The sequence below is a fragment of the Anabrus simplex genome, chromosome 8 (genome assembly GCF_040414725.1).
Source record: "Anabrus simplex isolate iqAnaSimp1 chromosome 8, ASM4041472v1, whole genome shotgun sequence".
NCBI classification, from domain to species: domain Eukaryota; kingdom Metazoa; phylum Arthropoda; class Insecta; order Orthoptera; family Tettigoniidae; genus Anabrus; species Anabrus simplex.
The window spans coordinates 48,640,935-48,664,420 of NC_090272.1; the positions used below are offsets into that span (position 1 = coordinate 48,640,935).

The 23,486-nt window shown below is 37.7% G+C and overlaps 1 protein-coding gene across 1 annotated transcript in view; it reads left to right on the forward strand.

Moving 5' to 3' along the window:
• Khc-73 (Kinesin heavy chain 73) overlaps positions 1-23,486 on the forward strand; it is a 471,364-nt gene that overhangs the window by 375,696 nt on the left and 72,182 nt on the right. Inside the window, exons 27-28 of the mRNA XM_067153111.2 lie at positions 7,009-7,192; positions 17,470-17,484. Coding sequence (XP_067009212.2) covers positions 7,009-7,192; positions 17,470-17,484 — 199 coding nt within the window. The remainder of the gene's footprint in view (positions 1-7,008; positions 7,193-17,469; positions 17,485-23,486) is intronic.

The following is a 23,486-nucleotide window of genomic DNA, read 5'->3' on the forward strand; positions in this document are numbered from 1 at the left end:
AGTCTTTAAATAATAACCTTTTAAATAATTCTTCATTCATTTATCCATAATTACTTTAGCAACTTCGAAGTTAATATCTCAACAATACTTTCTTTCTAGACGTAATTTATTTATCCATTTTCATATATGCAATTCCATTGATATATTTGAATTTAGCGCGACTTTTCAGGTCAAGTCACTAGGAGCGCCAACGTCGAATTGTCTCCCATTTTAACACGGCTAAATTCGTAAGTGTCGCGTAATGTCTCTACTGTATTTGATTAGGCTAGCCAAACTCTTTGAAAAATCTAATAGTGCCAAGCCTAACGTTAATCGACCACAAGTAGTTTTTAATTCTCTCATCTAATAAAATAAAGCACATTAGATATAAAAGCAACCAAAATGATGGTGAAATCCCTTCATTTCTTAATCTTTCATTGTAATTTGGTCTCCGGTATACTGTTCGTAGTCAGTTTCTGGAAATCTCGTACCGCGCAAATTAGGCCTACATCGCCTTTTAAAGATTATGTTGAACTCGAAAGCATGATTTTGAATGTAAGTATCGATTCTTAAAAGTTCTTGAATGCATTATATTCAATTCTGCCCGTCACAAATCCGATCAAATTGGAAAGATAAAAGAAATATCATCAAAACTTCAGAAATTACGGTTATTCGTGATCATGAGGTCATCTGGAAAGCGCGCTCGCTGCACATGTCAGTACGAGTTGGAAATTATACCAACCATTTAAATGTAACATGCGCAAATAAAATGACTGCGGTTTTTGGAATTTTAATACGAAAACGTAAAATTTCCAATCTTACATTAGGACCTAGAGGTCGACGCTAATTAAGAACTAATATTTAGAGGCTCCCATGAAGAAAAGAAGAAGAAGATACTTACACTATAATTCCAAACATGACAAATAATTTCTACGTACTTAAGTAAATACACCAGTGATATAAATATCTAAATAGCAGGTTCGAATCCCACTATCGGCAGCCCTGAAGATGGTTTTCCATCGTTTCCCATTTTCACACCAGGCAAATGCTGGGGCTGTACCTTAATTAAGGCCACGGTCGCTTCCTTCCAACTCCTAGGCTTTTCCTGTCCCATTGTCGCCATAAGACCTATCTGTGTCGGTGCGACGTAAAGCCCCTAGCAAAAAAAAAAATATCTAAAGAAGTCAGTCACACCGATAGTATGAGTAGCTAAAGCCAGTTTCTGATAACCCGTACGAAGAACGGGTACTTCTGCTAGTAGCTAATAATAATGTTATTTGCTTTACGTCCCACTAACTGCTTTTACAGTCTTCGGAGACGCTGAGGTGCCGGAATTTAGCTGCGCAGGAGTTCTTTTACGTGCCAGTAAATCTACCGACATGAGGCTGTCGTATTTGAGCACCTTCAAATACCACAGGACTGAGCCAGTGTTAAATAACTAGACCAGTAATAGTGTCGACGTTGTTGCCAAAAAATGAAGATCAAATGATGTAAGTTTTGTGCGTACATTGGAATTAAATAACATTCCACAAATTTGAAGAGTTTCTTTCGTCAGTGCTGTATACACCAGATTTAACCGCATCATCAACAAATTCAAACACCGTCCAAAAACCACTTTATCTAAAGACACAATTAAACCAACTGCTTTTTCCACCTTCACTTTCACTCAGGATGCTTATAAAATAACTAATATTTTTAAAAAAACATAATATGAAAATTTCTTTTAGAACTAACAATAGAAGTCTTGATATCTTACACAACTCTAAATCTCTAAATAAGTCAAATGCTTTTTCTAAATCTGGTGTATATAGATTTAAATGCAACAACTGCAATTCCTCCTACGTCGGACAAACTGGCCGCAACTTCAATATCAGGTACTCTGAACATGTCAACGCCATTAAATACAACAGATTCTCTGCCATAGGACAGCACATACAAGACTCCAAGCATAGTTTCACCAGTATTGACAATGACATAAATATACTTAAAATCAATAACAAAGGGCCCCTCTTAAACATTACTGAAAATTGCTTTATCCACCTTGACCAGTACTTCAACCCTAATTTCAATTTAAACGACATTTCTGAAAAACCCAATATCCTTTTTGACTTCCTAATTCTTCTTCTCAAAAATTCCAAATTCCAAAACCCCAATTCTATTTCCCATGCCTTACATAGTTCCCACCCACATTTTCTACCTCCAGTAACCCACCCTCCTAACCCACCTAAACTACCCCTCCTTCATTTCCCTATCTTATCCTTCCTCATTACCATCTAACTTCAATTTATTTTATTCTTTCTCTTATTTCACCATCACTCTTCCTCATTTAATTTATTCTTCCTTCTCTATTAAAAAAAAAAAAAAAACCCACGACCTTCATTTCGGTTCTCCTCTTTCAAATTTTAACTCTTGTCTTGCGCCAACTTCGACTACTTCAATCATAACCTAAAATTTTTCATTTAAAAAATAGCGCACTGTGCATATAAGTTTTCATTTGTTTTCCGATATTGCGCTTTTTACTACATTTTTTTCTTCTCTCTACAATTGTTTTTTCAAGTCAACTGTTTTCCAAGAACTTAGCAGGAGTACAAGTACTCATTCAATTATTCTGATTTGCGTCGTATATTTTTATATACGTACTTAACTTCCCGCAACTGTGACAAATTCTGGACCTTCAAAACATTCTCCACTCTACTTTGGCGTTCGACCGCAGCACATGACCTTGAATGTGCCGCGCTGATCACCAGGAGCTGGCGGCTTTCTACTACAAATCTATTCGTCTGCGACTTCAAGTTATTTTTGATCTTCGTATATTAGTTGATAGTGTTGTGACTTTGTGCATGACAGAATGTGGTGTCGTGTCTTTGTGCCTATCAGAGTGTGAAACTGACCTCCAATATTCATAAACATTGTACATGTTTTTACGGCTGATGATGACCTGGACTAAGGTCGAAACCGGTCCCATTTAAATAGGAATGTGATTACTGCATTTCTTTCTTTTAAGTATTGAATAGGTTGAACCTCCTTTTCAAATAATTAATTTTTAACATCAATAATTTCAATACGGAATAATGAAATTTTTATCTTTAAATTAACATGCTTCCTTTGTTGGTTATCCGATGCTCTTCTCTTGACAAAGACGGCCAGTGTCTTCAAACTTATGACTCCATCTACAGATGTTACTATCACTAGGAGGATTACAATGGAACTTAATTCGGAACACACGTTGCACTGCAACTACAGATTCAGCCCTTTCAGACTGTAAAACACACAAAGCTTCCTGTTCCTCAGTTGCCATCTTTGCTGCTAGCTCTACTAGAGCCGGGCTGAGTGGCTCAGACGGTTAAGGCGCTGGCCTTCTAACCCCAACTTGGCAGGTTCGATCCTGGCTCAGTCCGGTGGTATTTGAAGGTGCTCAAATACGACAGCCCCGTGTCGGTAGATTTACTGGCACGTAAAAGAACTCCTGCGGGACTAAATTCCGGCACCTCGGCGTCTCCGGAAGACCTTAAAAAGTAGTTAGTGGGACGTAAAACAAATAACATTATTATTAATATTATTATTATTAGCTCTACTAGACACAGGAACCAGTTCATGCAGACAGATACAAAAGCGCTTTCTAACGGAAGACAGAGGGACCAGTACATGCGTACAGGAACGAACCCTTCTAGAACAAACTGTTTGAGTTGCTCTTTCGTATTTATAATTGTAAGTTCAATATACAGTAGTAAGTACTATAGAGCATTAAAACCTTGATATTCATTTTGAAACACTCTGTACATACCACAAATATACTTGTTCTATGGCTCCCTGTTTTGGACCTTGTTAAAGTTACAATGAACTTTGGCTTCTCACTTTACTTTTTCCTATCTAATCTCGTTTGGATAGTTCTCGTTCTCTTCTGACTCTGATGATACTGCATTTGTGGGATCTGCAGATTCTATTTCATTTTATGCCCTTTGTGATCTGTCCTTTTCTTTTTCCAGTACCATCATTCTTCGAAGGGTCGGATCTCTTCTGATTAGTGTTAAGAGGGGATGCTAGTCTAGGTACACTCCCCCTTAAAATAATAATAATAATAATAATAATAATAATAATAATAATAATAATAATAATAATAATAATAATAATAATGTTATTTGCTTTACGTCCCACTAACTACTTTTACGGTCTTTGGAGCCGCCGAGGTGCCAGAATTTAGTCCCGCAGGAGTTCTTTTACGTGCCAGTAAATCTACCGACATAAGGCTGTCGTATTTGACCACCTTCAAATACCACCGGACTGAGCCAGGATCGAACCTGCCAAGTTGGGGTCAGAAGGCCAGCGCCTCAATCGTCTGAGCCACTCAGCCCGGCAAAAGCCAGCACCTCAACCATCTGAGCCACTCAGCCCGGCAAAACAATAATTACCACCTCCCCAAGGGCTTATGACTTATTAAATGTGACGTGTATTATAGGGCCCTATCCCATCCTAGTATTGCTTTTTTTCTTTCTGTAAATTCTTTTGTGCCAAGTTCCGCTTTTTCATTCTTCCTTTGCAACCCCATTCTGTCAACTCTTGTTCTCTTCCAGGCCTGATGGTATCAGGTTTGCAAGATTTACTTGTCTCTCATTTTGTACCTCTTTAGCTAATCCCCTCTCTCTTTGAGGTATAGGCCCTCTTCAACTTCCTTCTTTTTACTTCTTAACCGGGTGTGACAGTAGTTGTTACTCAATCGGGTAACTTTTTAACTCATCTAGATCCTTTGAAAACTGTTATTTGCAGGGCAAGGCATGTTTCTCATCTCTTTTTGTTGCTGAGCTTAGTTTTCTGATCGCCTTGTAGTGTCAATGGGTTCCTGATTTACTGTGCTGCACTGCATACCAATATTTAATTGTATTTTCTTCCATACATAATTGCTATGCGTGCTCGTTTGGATGATGGAACTATTCTTCATCTCAATGATTCAGATGATGAATTCGATAGCAAGGATGATACAAGTGGTGAAACTCACAATGAGCTTGCTTCTGTACCATTGTAAACAGAGAATCATTGAAGAAAAATGATTTTGAAGATTGTCTTTCAATATTTTTTTGTAACTTCATGTACAGTACAATCATTTACTTTAATTTCACATTGTTTTCTTGATATATTGCTGCAAGACAAAGTCATATATTGTAATAAAAGTAATGTACTTTATTACAACAATGGCATAGTTTTGTTTATTGTTGCTTAGTGTCAGATGTAGTCTCATTATAATGTAGTTGCAATATGTTGAATTATAGTTCCGTTTTTATGAGTTTTGACGCGACAGTTAGCCGGAAGTCAGACATTGGTCCCAAACTGCTACAAATACAAACAGCTGATTTACGATACACAACACGAACAGAAATGAGATGCATAAGATCCCCCCTTCCCCATGTCATCGCAAACCAAAATATTGTACTGCTTCAACCACTTAATCAACTCATTCTTTCTAGCCGCCATTGTTGGTGCTTTGTCAAGAATGACTCCCTAACATTACAAACAATTTCCTTAGTGGAGTACCGCGTCCGAAGGGCTTTCTTCTCTTGGAGCTTCATCCTTAGATGTAGGTGTCGACATGACAGTAAATCAAATTCACACACGGGCCTAAAATTAACCTACTATATAACTACCAAACGGAATATTAAACTAAACTACTATATAAAATAGATCACTTGTTACACACTATTCACTACAATGTAACACACTATACTATTAAAAATACTAAACAATACATTTATAAACTCTACACTACGAAATATAAATGAACTACAACCTAGCACAAAGACACACAAAGACCGCGAAAAGAACGGAGCACAATACAACACACAGCTGATAGCACGTGGTTACAGTAAACAACAGATCGACAACACTGTTAACCGGATCTGGGGCCTAACGCGCTCTATCAGAGCGATCGGCTGCCTATGATTGGCTGTTCATTAATTCACTTACCCTCCGACAAAAGGCAGCGCTCAAACGTCAAGTCGAAACTCATGATAACTGAACTATAAATATGGTTTGAATTACCAAATGCAAATCAAAGCAAACAACTTTTCCCTGTGCAGAAATCAAATGATCATAAATATGTCCTATGTACATGCCCCTCGGTCATGGCCATCCATCAACGGCTGCTAATTTTACATGATCACCAGTCATCAGATGTAGCCTGCTCGGTTGCTAGGTAACATTGTCTGGCCATATGTCACATAGTTTGTGCTACTAACTTACATAACATAAATTTTCAGATGACATAAGATATCTCTCTCTCTTTCTTAGCATTAATCCCGACTTGCAGGGTCTGCTGCTTTGCTACATCTCCTCCATTTCTGTCTGTCGTTGACATCTTCTGGTGTTAAGCCAACACTGTGCATGTCTGCCCTGATGTTGTCAGTCCATCTCTTTGCCGGTCTTCCTCGTGGTCTTGTTCCCTCTGGGTTGATGTGGAGTGCTGTTTTGGCAACTGAGTCGTCCTGTTTTCTCATGACGTGGCCGTACCAGCGGAGACGGGCTTCCCTCACTTTGTCTATGATGGGCGTGACACCAAACCTTTGCCGGACGTCCGTGTTCCTTATGTGGTCACATCGGGTCAGCCCCATGGACCATCGAAGCATCTTCATCTCCATGGTTGTTAACATTTGCTCCTGTTGTTTCGTCATGGGGCGACATTCAGATGACATAAGATATATTCATGTCAAAACGGCGGGACTAGGTAACTTGTCTTCCATGAAGGCATGAATGCATAAACAAGTTCGTACATCATTCACAGAAGAGTAATGGGCGTGACGAGATAACTCGACACCCACATCATGATAATGGATGTGAAGGATTAACTAATTTTCAGTCAAAATATATTCCCTGCTATGAATGTTCATTTCTCAGTGTAAACTCCCCAGTTAAGAGGTTTATTATGTTAAGTAGGAACTCTAATCCCACCACTGCCCCTGCCACATTCGTTTGCAAATATTCAAGTGCACTCTATATGTTTCCTGTGTTAATGTGACTGACATGCTTCTGTTTGTCTTGAAGATAATGCGTCTGGAAGGTGGTTCCGATTCTGGAGTGTGCCGATCGGAGAGTGTAACGGATCTTAATCTGGAGCAGACGACCTCAGCTCTGCGGGAAGGAAGAGGGAGACCATCGACTGCTCCTAGCTTCACCAAAGTTGCTGATGGAGACCATATCTCTTCACCTCCAAAGCCATTCGGTCTTGGTAAGTTTATCATATGTACAGTATATATATCAAGCAGGTATTGTGAAAGGTGACAAGCAGATGTGGCTTTTTTTTGTCACTTGCTGTTTGTCACATTCATATCATGTTTGTACATTTTTTATAGCAAGGCTGTTCTATAACATGTGTTTCTTATGTTCAACATGAAGAGCAAAGTGAGGATATGAAATGTGAGGAGTGGCTTAAATAGGGTGTTCTACGTAGTTTAAAAAAGTGTTTCTCTTCCCTTACAAAAATAATTGTCTGCAGTATATGTCTCTATGTTGTGACATTGGGTAATCGTGCTGCATCTTAATTAAGAAACAAATTCCTGTGAATGTTATATCAACATTGAAATGTCTATTATCCATGTAGGAAATATCCTGGAATATGTTAAAAATTCCTTTAATTCCTTGTGTTCCTATGACTGTCTCATGACTTTCCTTCCGGCTAACTTATAATTTTTAACATACGTTACAATCCTTTTCTCCTTTATAAGTATAACCTTTGCCTAGAAATTTTGGAGACTGAGGTTTTACTTATAGTGAGAATTGGAATAAACTAGAGGTACTCTGTCAGCGGGTGGTACAGTACCTGTAACCTTAAACTGACCCTTTTTTGCGATTTTACACACTTTCTTCAAGTGGTACAGTGCCGCTTAGTGAAGCAGATGTCTGCACTGCTGCAGTATTGTTGTCTGGTTAATGATAGAGTATCGATGGGAAAATTGAGCAGTGTGTGAAATTAGGAAAAATAGTTACAGAAAACTGGAAGCTTATCCAGTGTATTATTGTGAACAGTCGTCACGAGCAGAAGGTCCAGACAACAATACCACCACAGTGCAGATGCCTGCATTTCTGAACGGTGTCCTGCCACTTGCTAGAATTGTGCGTAATCATAGCAAAGAGTCAGTTCAGGGTTGCAGGGTACCATACCACCTGCTGATATCTCTAGTTAATTGCGATTCTCATAACAGTTATAACTCCAGTCTTATAAAATACTTGCTGCCCATTGAATGTTCTGGAAGTACCATAGTTTCTCTGTTAAGCCATGTGTGATACTTCAAAGTGTTCAAATGGTAACATCAGTTAAGAATGTTCAAGACTGATATCCTTTTGGTAGTTTTGCTTAGTTCTCCGTGTTTTTAATTTTAACCCTAAACAAAAGAAAAAAGAAAAAGAAGAGAAAGTCAGTAGATTTGAACTGAAAATCATTCATACTTCAGAAACAAAACCTAGTCTTCTGTGATGTCAGACTTTCTCAGTTCAGTTCTATTTGGAATATTCACATCTTCTGATAACGTAATCATGGAAGATGTTCCTAGAACCTTTCTATGAAAGCAGAGTAAGTGGCTGCTTGGTTTGGTCACATAGCTGTCAGCTTGCATTCGGGAGATAGAGGGTTTGAACCCCACTGCCGGCAGCCCTGAAGATGGTTTTCTGAGGCTTCCTATTTTCACAGCAGGCAATTTAATTAAGGTGACGGCCGCTTTCTTCACACTCCTAGCCCTTTCCTGTCCTATTGTTGCCATAAGACCTATCTGTGTCAATGCAGCATAAAAACATTTATGAAACACCATTTTTAATTTTTTCCCCACACCTTTATGGTGCCTTTCCCTTAATTTCCATTGTTAAATGTCTTGAGTTAATTATAAACTGATTGTTTGGATAGAATCATACTTGTTTTCACCTACACATTTTGATTAGATTAAATGTATTTTGTCTCTCAAGATTAGGGCCATTTGACCCTCTCTTCCATCTAAACATATTTTGTAATACAGTGTATGTACAAAAATAATCAGAAATAAAAGTTACTTGCAACTGTTAATTTAATGGAATACCAGTACAAATAATGATACTGTAGTAATGAAGTGATGGGCAATGTTGATAATCAAAAGAAGTAAAAGATCTTCAAACAGTATTAACTTATAACAACTAAATCCTTTTTTCTTCGCAACTATAAATAATAAAATAACTACTTAGAATTACTGCTGCGAACAATTTACAACACAAGGAAATAAGAATGTGTTGATATGAGACTAATATTACAATTTGTATAATTTTGGTTTATGTCATATAGAAATGTCAGTTGTTATTGGCAATGTTTCCTGAATGTAGCTGGTGCGGCTTCTCTTCCAAAGCTAGGTAACTTATTCCTCATTCATGCTGTAGAAACGAGTATTTTTGTGGTCGGATGACAACCGTTTAAACTGAGAATTAATGTAAGGTGGAAAGGATATTGTAAGAATACGGCAAAGAAAGCATAAGGCATGAAGGTTACAGTGTTCTTTCAGTCTTAACCAGCTAAGTTTGTCATAGGCCGGGGTGACATGGTTGTAGTATTGACGATCAATATAAGAAAGAATATTCATTGCCATAGCAGATCATTATAAATGCCAACCTAGTAATACGAGGGCAAATCAAGAATAAGTTACACTTCCAAGTTAAGGCCATTCATGAAACCACCTACATAGGCAACGCGGCTATGACATCATACAATGTAAGTTCACTTCTCCACATAGTCCCCAAGAGACTGTAAACATTTCTCGGAACGGTCGACCAACTTTTTAATCCTGGATGCGTAAAAATCACCTCCAGCACTATGTAACCACCTGGAGACAGCTGCTTTTACCTCCCCCTCATTTCAGAATTGTCGTGCACCGAGATTCTTTTTCAGCTTACTGAGCACATGATAGTCGCATGATGCTAAGTCTGGAATGTATGGAGGATGTTGCCATATCTCCCACGTAAATTGCTGCAGCAGTTCAGACATTTAGTGGGCCGTGTGAGGTGTTGCATTATCGTGCAGCAAAATCACACTGGTGGTCAATTTTCTCCACCACTTTTCTGTAATTGCCTTGCACAACCGTTTCAACGTTTGACAGTATGAAACTGAGTTGACTGTTGTGCCTTTCGGCATAAATTCCATGTGCAGCACACTCTCCATGTCAAAGAACACTGTTGCCATTACCTTTCCTGCTGAAGGTTGGACCTTGGCCTTCTTTTGTGGTGGTGATGTGGTGTACACCCATTCCATCGATGTTCTCTTTGTTTCCGGGGTGAAGTGGTGGACCCACGTTTCATCCCCTGTTATGATTCGCCGCAGAAACTCGTTGCCCTCCACAGAATACCGTTGTAAAAATGCCACTGATGATTGGAAACATTGTCCCTTGTGAACATCGGTGAGCAGACGACGGACCCATCTTTGACACAGTTTACGAAATCCAAGGTGCTGCAGAACAATACAGAACACACTGCGATACAGAATGTTCAGCATGCTGGCAATTTTCTTCAGTGTTATGTGCCGATTCTCTCTAATGATCCCATCCACACTGTCAACATTTGCAACGGTAATGGACGTTGCGGGCCTGCCTTAGCGATTTTCGTCCACAAGATCCGTGCATCCGGCGTCACCACCTTACAATACCTGGACGAAAAATTCCACGCTCACCATATACAGCAGTGATTTCACAATAAATGTCCATGCAATCCAGTTGTTTAGACCATAGAAGTCTGATTGTTGCACATACCTCCAATTTTTGAGTGAAACTCCAGTTAATGCACCATTGAGACTAGCCCACTTTGCACACACAACATGACGGGATACCACACCAAACTTCCTATCAGACGTGTCAGCAGTTACTGGAGCTTGCTCTGCATTGGCCATGGTCACGACACATAGCGTGCTCTTGCAGCGAGCTAGTGTAACTTACTTTTTGATTTGCCCTTGTAATATGTTTTATTATACCTGTATACTGTTTCAGAACTGCCATGAACATAAAAGTTATAATTTTAGCAAATATAAAAATTACTGATTTCAGGATTAAAAATTGTTGAACAATAACAAAGTTTCTCGATTTAGACTTACATTTGAAGATTTTAAGTGTTGTATTAAAACTGTTTGGTAGGCCCTCCGTTGTTTTAGCACGTATCAGCCTCTAACGTTAAAATATCAGTGACCAGTTGCAAAATGTGTTCTGGATGGAACAAAGTAAGAAAATATAATTGTGAGATGATCGGTTTAGTTTCCAAAGAAGTGTAGAAACACACGAAACAATCCTCAATTTTACATTGATTAGTCTAAGCCCTCTGATGGGAGTCAAGTATGAGGAAGGAACTACTTCTTCAGTCTTGTCAAAAGCAGGCACAGCGGTCTATGTCTGCCATGTTAGCCGGCCGAACACCATCTAAAATGAAAGGTCAACGAATATGACTACATAATATTACGGCATATAAATTGTTTATTTAATACCATATACTATATTATTGCAACCATAAAACTTCATTCTCTTCCACATAAATACCACTTTAAGTGATGAAAGCTTCACATCTATCGAATGATGAAGATATGCTGACTGTGCGCACTGTTTGCCGTTTCGCTGAGGCAAACATGAGGAGCTTGAATTTAGTCGGGGCACGCTTACGCATTCGAAGCACTTGGAAACACGGGGTAAAGCTGACCATGCTGGCTACTAGGGTCACGTGTTTGCCTCAGTTGAGAGGCTAACTTAATAATCATATGCAGTGTTCATTGGTGATTGTTAGGAGCGTGTCTTGTGCTTGCTGTGAATGTTAAAGGGAGATTCAGCTATGGTAGAGAACGAATGCGGCTGTGTTATTGAGGACTTAACACATTCATTCTCTAGCCTAACTCTTGCTGCTTAATTACAAATCATAGACAATGGGAGACCCATTCCTAGTATATCAGCCAAGGCAGAGGCAAAAATGCATCACTTTAATTATTCATGGTACACAAATGATACATGGCTTTGTGGCTGTAAGTAGTAGTGTTCCTTTTATTTTCAACAGACATGAATGTTTGGACAGCAAAGAAAATTTGTGATGGTAACAGTTATTATGTACTACAGAAATGACATGAACAGTCTGTAGACCATGTTAATTCCAAAATAGCTTTACTGAAGTTCGGTAGCACTAGAATAGAGGAATCCCTAAGCCTTGCCTTCAAAATTAATTGGAACAAACCTATTGAAAAATTAAAACAAATGGGTATATTGTTAGTTGTTTACTGTAATAGATGCTGTTTGTTTCCTGGTGGAACAAGAGCTCTGCCTTTTAGGAGCCATACTGAAAACCATGACTCAATCAATGGAGGAAATTTTGTTGAACTGCTCCATTACAGAGCTGTATATGATGAAAAATTATGGAACAACTTGGAAACATCTGGTGCTTTCCTTGGTACTTCCAGAATGAGTTAATCAATTCAGTCTCAGATGTTTTTTAAATAAATAAAAGAAGAGAAGAAATCTCGCTTGAAAAAGACTGAAATGTTGCCGACCTTCAGAATTGAAACACCAGCCATTCACCTCGACAATAGCAAACAAATTAAGGTTGTGAATGGGGAAATTATAACTTGGAACACAAAAGAAAAAACATTGATCGACAGCAGAACATCTAAACTGAAAACAGCACAGCGAATCACCTGGCCAACTTACAAAAAAATCTCTCTCCAAGAATGCTAAATTTTGACATACAGTACAGTTGTAAAACCCAAAGCAACTTACGCTAGTGAAACACTCTTCAAATTGAACACTAAATCAACAACGGATAAATTGCAGAAAGTAGATAGAAGAATAATCAAGACAATCATCAATAAGAAACACCAAGTTGATGGCCAGTGGAGATTATTACCTAATGAAGTGGTATATCGTGAAAGCGAATCAATAATAGATACAATGCGGAAAAGAAGAATTGCCTTTTTTGGTCATATATTCAGACTGCCAGAAACCCGCCTAGTGAAGTAGTTATTTAGTACTTCTGGAAAAATAAATCAAAGAACTCTTGGTTCACAGAGATCATGAATGATAAATTTATCAATGCTCCAAATTGAAGGCAGAGACGAGAAGACAATTCTAAGGAATAAACACCAACGATTCAAACTCTTAACATTTGAACGAAGGAAGTACACCATTACTGACAACCAAAGGGCAGCCAGGTCCAACAGGACGTTTTGGGAGCGGAAGAAGAAGCTGAAAAGCTGACTATTTAATACTGTTAATGTATATGACTGATTAAAGTGCTATGTTAAAAAAAAAAAAAAGATCAAAGAAGCACCACTTGTAGCTGTGATAGAAAATGAGGCCATGGACTTAAACACCTCAGCTTTCTTCTTTGCTTCATTATGTTACAAATGATGATATTCCGGAGAGATTTATTAGATTCATTGATGTAAGTACCGATTGCTCTCCTGTTTATCTGTCTGGACATGATTTTAGTTTAATCAGTGAATTCCAGTTTAGTGACAAATTAGTCGCTCAAAAGTACGATGGGTGTTTTGTTATGACTGGAGCACGTAACAGTCTACAGCAGATTATTCTTGTCAAATATCAGTCAGCCTTATTTATGCACTGCTATGCACACAAGCCACACCTAGAACTAAAACAATCTGGTAAAGGCATTAAGGAATGTATTCTTTGAAGCTCTATCTGGATTCGCAACATTTTTTTTTCTCTTTTCTCGAGAACTTCAAAGAGAAAAGCTGCACTTAAGGTGTTTACTACTAAGCGACATCAAGAGAATAGCTGGTGCTACCTGGCAGAGAACTGCTCGAGACCGTTGTACCTGGAGAGTTCTTCTAAAGACTTACCTGAGTTCACGACTTAAAGAGGCCACATCATGTAATGATAGAATTGACTGATGATGATGACTACTAAGCATTTGCCGTCAGTTGCCCTGACCCACTGGATACACAGATTGTTTAGTTGAAGTAATATCAGAAGTAAAAAAGGATCTGAAGACATTCTTCAAGCCATTCATAAGCAACAACAAAGAATGGGACGGTAAAACAAGAATCTGTTCGAGAGGTTTCTTTGCCACTTTTTGAATCTTGAATATATTTTTCTTTAAAATTTATTCTCATCTGTATTATCTCAAGAAAAAAATTTATTCAACACTTTACAAACCAGAATAAATGACATAAGATATTGTGCTGCCAAGGTCGATGAATTAAAGAGATTTCTGAATGACAAACCTGATAAACTCAATTTGTTTTGGAAGCAGTGCACAGACAAACATTCATCAGTGTTGTCAAGTGAAAATGAAGTTAGAGTTAAAAGTCAGTGAAGTGGTGATGCGGAAATTGACAAACAGAAATCATACTGCAGACTGTATTGTGAAATACTTGATACAATGGTTCGACGTATAACGTATCGTTTTTTCCAAACTGAATAAGCTGGAATTTCTTTCTCTTTTGGATTTTGACTTTTTTGAAACATGCATGGACTCTTTTTCCAAGGAAGAGGATTAAAATTGTCATTAATTTCAATTGAGAAAAACCTCCCGAAAAGGTATAGAAAGAATCCAGAGTTCCATGATTCTATTAAAGACATTTTTGGTGCCAAAAATCGCCGGATGGAGCTATATTACAAGATGTAATATCTGCTGATGTATGGAGAAGATTGATTTGTGTAAGTTTGAAAAAAATCATATTTCTATTTGATCTTTAATATTATTCATATATTGTGTATATCCATGTTTCTACAAACCAGTTTGCTAACACTTTGATAAGGGTCACATGCTGCCACTGGTCAAAAGTCAAACTAAATTGGTAAGAAGTTTCCTTTGGAGCCAAGCTCTGCGTTCGGGAGACAAGTACATTTGAACCCCACCTTTGGCTGTCCTGTGGTTTTCCGGCACATGCCAGGACATGTTCCAATTCACAAGCGACAGCTGATTACTTCTGCCATGTTCGCAATTTCGTTCACTGTCATTTATTTTCATTGGCTTCTCAACTGAAGTTGGCACCAGGAAGGGCATTTGGCTGTAAAATCATGCCACACACATTCATCTCATCTCATCCCCAACCCTGTATCAAGAAATGGGACTAAGGAGTAGACAAGCAACAACAATAAGGCAGATGCTAAAGAAAATCAGTGAGGTGTGATTGTTTTTTGTCAGCAACTGACACCTGAGCAGGATGTTTTGATATTTTGTATTCATAAATCATAACCTACATTGCACAGTTTTGACAACACAGTATTCTCCACAGAAGTTTACAGTGTAGAACTACACACTGTAAAATATCTGATAGTTGCTAATGTTTATAGCCTCTACTGCAAATTAAAGAACAAGAAACACAATACACCTGAAAATAGTATAAAGAGACATATGTGATATTAAAAAGAAACTCTACCTTTTCTCAGAAATAAACTCGCTCTCTTTCAAAATTCAGAAAGTTAGGGCACAAGACAACATTCAGACAAAAGACAGACCCCTTAAGACAGAGACAACATTGAGCACTCAGATGTACATAACTTACCTTGTGTGTACAAACTCGAATAGAGCGAATGCCTCATATTCTACATCAAACAGACGAGTACACTAAGCACATAAGACCAGTACAGGAACTACATTTATCTGTGTTTTGGGTACTTTGCCGAGTACTTGTTGAGGTGTCTCAGGTATGTCTGGATCGAGTGAAGATTGTTCTACTAATAAGAAGTTTTTACCAACAGAAATATAGATTTCAGAACAAGAATTTTGAAAGAAGGTCAAAAAGACAATCATTATATTTAAAGAAGACCGTTACATAGACACTGAACGTTGAGTTGAAAGAGATTTATTCCTGTATCTAGTTAATAAAGAACTGTGACTTCTGTTGCCCTCAAAGTGAACTGAATAGCTATAATTATTTTCATTTCATATTTTTAAACCATTGTAAGGGAGCTAGAGATGGTCCCAACAACTTTTCCCAAGTTTGGAATTCATCCCTGACAATTTGTACCGCATTGGTAATTCATCGAAAGCTACATATTCAAAACCACGACAGTTTGTCTTTGTTGCCCGATAATGGAGTGTAACACGGCTTGCACTTCTTTACCTCTGAAATGGTACATCCTATGGAGGTATGGAATTGCTATGCACGAGTTATAGGACATTTACCCAGGACCATAAAGTCAGTTGATGGGTGGCACGAGACACTAAATTTTTTAGTGGAGAAGTTACACCCTTCCTTGTATGAATTATCAAGAAATTGCAGAGTGAGGATTCAAAATATTCCATCAGATTGTTTGATTGGAAAGCTGTGCCTCTCCAACAAAGAAAATATACAGAATTGGATTGCAGGATCGAGCTTGTTATCAGTTGATATGATAAGTATAAGAACAACAGAGAAATTTTGCTTTGTCTCAATACCAATCTTTCTTTCAGAACTTTAGAAATTTTGCAAAATAGTATCAAGAAAATAATCAAGTTCTCACCATTTCTTTCTCCTCTAGCTTTTTGTACTTTGTGCTAAGGGAACTCTCAAACAAACACATAGGGACAAATAGTCAGGAATGGATTACATTGGTATAAATGTTTTGGGATGAATTATAATTATCATAAGGATATGGACTTTTAAGCCGCAGGCCTGGTAAGTCTACTGTCATAGCTATTCAGTTCTTTTTGGACATGTAAAGTAGTGATGAATTAAATTATTTTAATTCTGATACTTCTGTAATTCTAAGTTTGAATGAATATATATATTCATCTTACCCAACTAATGCTTCTTAATTGAAGATGCAGCACATTTTCTCTCACCTTATTGACATATCTGTCTTCACAATCGCAAGTCCCTCAACCTGGCCGCTTGCTTTGGTCGTGTTTTACTTCAATCTTTCTTTGCTATCTTTTATTACACTTCTGTTTCCTATTATCTGTAACTTAATTCTTGCTCAGTATATTTAACTTTTTTGGCTGTGTATTTTTTCCTAGCACTGCTAATGCCTAGTTCACAAGAACATGTTTGTTACATAAAAATATATGTATTTTCACACGTTATGCGTTCATACAGTTGCACATATCCTTAAGTTGCTTTATTTCAATTCCTAGGGTTCCCTGGAGATGATTTCTTACAAACCAAATCTGCAGATTTGACTTTCAGAAAGCATGCTGAACTATTTCATGAGTTTTGACTTTCTTAGAAGTTATGTGCTGTAATTGATAAACTATATCCTGCTAGATTTTATCTACCTTGCGAGTGCATTATGTTCACTCGGATGTCTTTCTTTTTCTTAGCATGAACAAGAATAAGACCACTGTCGACATATCTCTTAAAATGTATATGTCGTTTATGTAGACGTTTTAATTTAAGGTGATTAGTAAGAAATTATGTTGAAGTCATTCTGATCCATTTTATGGGGAACCCTGGAAAATTTTTGTGTGTATTAAAAATAAGTAATTACTGCAAATTGAAGACCGAGACTAAGGTAGGAGTTGTTTTAATAAGAAGCTGGCAATTCCTTTTTACTCTGACATCTTGTTTCATTTTGTTCTGCAACCTAGGCTCCATCCTCTCAGGTAAAATGGGGCTTGTTCTCTGTTTTGCTATGACTTTCACAGCATATCAACTAGCATGACTGATTTTACTGCTGATGGTTGTTTATTTGTTTGTATGCTTTTCTTTAATGACAAGTTGTCAGTTATATTTCTATCTGTTTATTTTTTGTTAAGGTTATTGTATACCTTTTTTATTGAAGTGATAATATTTGTCAAAATATTGACCTTGTTGAGAATATTCTTGGAGTATTTTTGTGTTATTATCAAAATATTAATTTGAAGGTTTATTTCCAACGTCTGGTTGATATATTTTTTAATAGTTTTTCGTTTCTCTGTAAATACCTTTCTGTGCTGTAACTGGTAAACATCAGTCATGGCAGTTGTTCTATTGCTGCCCACGTAGCTTTCTGTAGTCTTGTCGAACCATCTCTGTTCTTGTTTGTTTGTTTTTTCCTTGCTTTGTGGCATGTTCCTCTTAGGGTCTTGTTGTGCCACATCCCATTCAATGAGCTTAAGGTAGGCTGTTTACATGTTAGCAGTATCAATATCATATAAGAAGTTCAATGTTCAGGAGACAGTTATACTTGTGGACTTCTTGGTGATATTGATATTGGCTTGAACTATAATCAGAAAGCTCCCCAACTTCCAGTGTGATTCCCAGTGAATGAGCTAGCTGGGCGATAACTGTAGTAAGGAAAGATGACACTTTTATTCAGAGTAGACAGAAGACATAGGATATAATGAATGTTGTTTTATTGTTCACTGTTTATACGTCGACCTTATGTTTAGAACAGTTTCGTTGACAGTTTTTGTAATGGCATCCAAACTGGGAAGAGACTCAGATTAGTACTTGGCAGAAGAAATTGTCTGTTTCTTACTATGCAAGATGACTTTTTTTTTTTTTTTCAATTGCTGTCTGGCTAGCTTGTTGCAGCTTTGCTGGTCTCTCCCTTGTTTGGTCACTGAGTGTACTGGTGGGAGTTTCAGAGTAGATCTAGTGGATGACCTAGTAGCTTAGTTTAAAGTCACAGAGGTTCTAAATGAAAATTGTTTTTAAAATCAATGCTAAATACCATATTTTGAGTGCATCTTGACTTGCATGAGACCATTGGGCACTCAACTTCTGGATTGCAGTGGCCAGATCTTTTAATTTTTGTAGTGTTGGTGATGATCTATTCATATTTTCCTTAAAAATAAAAAGTACAGAATGTTCCAAATGGTTCTTTACAACTTGAACATCGTGTAACTCTACTTGTAATGGGCATAGAGTTAAAGAAACTTTATTTATATGAATAATCAACTCAAAAAGCTTTATTCTCTCCATTTTTAAATTTCAGATAGGATAATGGATTTCTCTATTCCATGTGATAAGAGCATATTTTGAACAAAATGACATCTACAACAGTAAAGGTTCAGTGTGTGTCATGGTTCACTGAAACCAAATAGGATACTCACTTCAAGTGAAACTTCTGAACATGTTACAAGAAGCCACCACCTTCTCATCCATCCTTGTGCCATTTCCAGTGCGTTGGTTTGGAAGAGACTGCTCACTTCTCAGACCTCCTAGATCTCCTGACATTACCCCACTCCATTTTATGGAGTTATGTCATAAACAGAGTGTACAAAACTCTTGTGGTGTGTGAATGGCCAAGAAAGTGGTGGCTTGGTATTTTGTATTCTAAAGCTTCTCTGCACCTGAGGATCTTATTTGGTTTCAGTGAGCCATGTCTCACACACTGCACGTTATTCATTGTAGATGCCAATTTGTTCAAATTATGCTCCTGTTACCTGGAGTAGAGGAATTGGTTCAGTATCTGATTCTGAATTTTTAAAAGTGACCTGAACAAACCTCTTTGAATTGGTGATTATTACAAATCAAGTTTCTTCCCCATTTCAATTAAAAGTCAAGTTACATGATTTTGAAGTTGTAAAGTACCTTTTGAAACATCCTGCAGTTTTCTGTGACATTTTATGTACCATACTACATTCAGTCTGTTAAAGTAGGCTAGAAACTGGAAAAGTAAGGCAGGTGGTTCAAAACTTGAGACTTATCTGCAATAGCTATGTACAGTAATACTGGCAATTAGAAGCTCTAGGTGTGCAGCATGTCACATTTGGACAGTGACATTCTTCATGATTTCTTTGCTGACTAAATCAGTCTTGCGGCCAGTTCTTTTTTGTGCTCAACCTTAGTTGTACACTGAGCAAATGTTCTTGTTTCTTGCTCTTTGTGCTAGAGCCTTTATTGCAGTTCCTCTATGAAAGCCATCACTTTATTTTAGATAGTTTCACATGTTTGGTGGAGAGAATTGATAGGCAAGCCATCCCTGAATGAAGAATCATGAACAGCACATAATGAAGATTTTAACCCTCTTGCACTTAGCCTATCTGCAGGGGTCTGCCTGAAGGAGCTCGGACTATTTTTGGGGATTTGCAATTGGAATATAAAAACTTCAACACATTACCAATTTAACATATATTCAAATGAAAAAATTCTGAATTATACATAAAAATATGACATATTATTGTAGGAAGCATGGAAAAATGACTAAATTTTGAAGAATGCATTTTAAAAAATTAAAATTTGTTTGCAGTTAAAGAAATATCACACATTATTTAGCCTGACATCTTGATTGTTAAACCCGAAGGAAAAAGTCACTCAATGCTGAATAATTTAATATTAGTATGACACATATGCTTTTGCTTGTGAGAGTTGGAGTCTGACATTTGAGCGGCGAAGGCCGTAACTACGATGTGCACTGTGTTGCCAGAGTTATCATCCTTTAACCCCTTTAGTAGTGGGTTCTTACAGAGCTTGTATACTAGAAAGGTGAGGTTTTTCAGAGGAAATATTATACAATATTTGTAGCAAGCAAGGGATTATTGGCAGTTATTAAGAGAAATGATGCTAACACAGTCATATAATCATTAATAGTTAGCAGGTAGGGACCTTTTTCGGAGGCAGCCCTACCGAGGGAGTGGCGCCCCTGTCTGTATGAGTCCCAGAGCACACTCACCCAGTGTGTAACATCTGGTATGGGTCCCAGCTCAGGGTTACGAGTGAAGACCTCAACAGCATCTACGGCGGAGAAGGTGGACTTCGGTACGGTGGAGATGGCGGAAAGGGCAAACCTGTAGAGTCTGTACTCCAGAGGAGTGGCTACAAAAGGCGTCTGACTCCATTTTAGGGGCGGCCTAATTTTGAACCTGGCAGTAGGTATAAAATGCCTTTGAGTGTAGCGAACCCATCGTAATAATAGCCTATATGGATAAAGCAGATATGATGCCTTGGAAAATGTTAGGGCATCCCCTGCCGAAGAAAGTGTAGAGGAACTATATTTGCCCCTACCCGGCTACAGCTGGATAAAGGGAAATGATGACGATGATGAGTTATCAAAAACTACTTTACAATTTCTTTAAACTTGTTTACATGTCATTTTGTGTTTTATTGGTATTTTGTGAGTACTGTCTTTTAACCAATAAACCAGTACATTTATCTCCGGCTTTTGAATCATTCGCATTAACAAAACTAACACAATAAACTGCCAAATTTCACAAGAGGTGGTTTCTTTGCAAAATCATGCCATTGTATGCAGAGATCTATTTACAAGTCTTCTATGACTTTTTAGCATAAGACTTGGTTTTCATCACTACCAACTTACATCATCATCTGTTAGAAATAATTTGAAACAGTCAATCTCACTCACCTCTGGTAATAATTCAACTGTTACACTAGGATTTCCAGTAAATGGAATTATCTTAGATTGTGCTGTATTTCCAGGCTAACATTTTCTCCCCACACTAAGTTATGTTCTACATCTCCTACCATCACCATTGCGTCCAATGTAACATCTTCCTCACTTTCACTAGAAATACCAACAAGACCATCATCCGAACAATTATTTGAATCATTACCACTACTAGCAGAAAATACTAATATCACTTAGAGATGGCAGTGGTGGTGATTATCTTAATCTTCAAAGCAGTCCCTAATTTTATTTTCAAACAAACATTTCTTTCATTTTGCGCTTGCCATTTCTGTTTACCTTGTCAGCTGGCCAGAGACTGCGGGTAAAAGAGAGGGGATAAGACATGTTTTAGGCCAAATATTTCATGAATGCAGCTGGAAACACTCTGCCATCTGTTGAGAATGCTGGAAAAAAATTTCCACAGAGATTACAATATCCAAGAAATGAGAATTTCTTGGGTGGTTACATTATGGGCAAGTGCGCACCACAGGACAGTTTATCGGGTGTGCCACTGAAGAAGTTAGTACAGGCTGAGTGTTTAATAAAACCTGTAAGCAAAACGGAATTAATAAACTTTGATCCGTTAATAAGCTCGTGCTAATAATTTCAGCATTTAAGACGGAACACGGCATTGCTGATAAATGTAACATCTCATTTTCAATAAAACAGTTTTCAACTGCTGATAATTACATCAACAAATGCACAACATATAAAAATTGCTTTCAGGGCATAAATGTAACATAATAAGAATTTTGGAAAAGAAGTCAGGGCAAAATTTATATCCAGCAGCCAGTCGTAAGGAAGTTAACTTATAAATCAAAATAGGACACTGCCCACTATTTGTATTATTTAATGCTAATTGATAATGGTACGCTTGAAGAATAAAACTTGGAAAATTGTAAACTAGCCACTGATTAACTAACAACAACAAAAATAATATTCGGAAAACAAACACGTGAAGCAATAAAACTTAACATACGAGGGTAATCCCAAAAATAAGGTCTCCTATTTTTTTATAAATACAGAGCCATTCAGTCTTGGCTTGGCAGCTGTTGAGAATGGAGCTCCTGTTGGATGTTACCTCCAAGTGCGAAGTGCGCGCAGTTATTCGGTTTTTGAACGCCAAAGGTACTGAACCGATTGAAATCTATCGCCAATTGACGGAAGTGTATGATAAGTCATGCATGGATGTCAAAAATGTCCATAAGTGGTGTAGAGAGTTTGCAGCCAGTCGGACTGAAATTCACGACGAATGAACAAAGGAGCAGGACACCGTCAATTTCTGTCGAGACAGTCGTGAAGGTTGAGCAAATCGTGCGTGAAGATCGGCGGATCACCCTGGATGATCTCTGCACTTTTGTTCCCGAGGTTTCCCGAAGCGCCGCTTACACGTTCCTGAACAGCATGGCGGTTAGCTGGTATGACATGGGCATACAAAAACTGTCACAGCGTCTACAAAAATGCATCGACCGAAATGGTGATTATATAGAAAAATAGCTAAATGTTCAAGCTGTAAAATGATGTAAACCACTGTAGAAATCAACAGGTCTATGTATTTATAAAAAAAATAGGAGACCTTATTTTTGGGATTACCTTCATAGTAGGACATCAAATGGTATCACAAAAGTGAATGTGAGCAAGTGAAGCCAAACCAAGCTACACCACGCGTTGATAGCATCCTTAAAATTTACCATTATTGGGGCTGTTACCGTGGAAACTGACCATTTTCGAGCAGTGTTAGCCACGTTTTTCTCACTGCTAGGGCTGAACACTAAACTCAACTCTCGTAGACCCTATTATAGTTTACCCATCATTTTCCTCCATCTCATCTTCTTCAGTGTCAGATATGCTGTGAGCAGTTGTAGACTGTAGGGGTATCTTCAAGAGTACAGGTGTCACTTCCCATATCATCGGGATCACTTTCAGTTATAGAGTCAAAATCACAGTCTAAAGCATCTAAATATACAATTATTTCAGAATCATTTAAGCTTGAATCATTTAATTTTGAAGACTGCATTGAAAGAAAAATTGATGCAAGCATATATAGGAAAGGAATAATAAAAGATATACTGTAATTATAGTTTGAGGAATCACTGTGAACACATAAAATATCAACAAAACAGGATAGACTTATATCAAAACCAAATAAACAAATTCATAGGCCAAGGAAAAGCAGATTCTCGCAGTGTCTGCTTCAAACCATCATAAAAGACGTCATTTGTCAAAAAATAAAAAAGTATTTCGTAGGACTGATGGATCGACCTGTTGAATGAA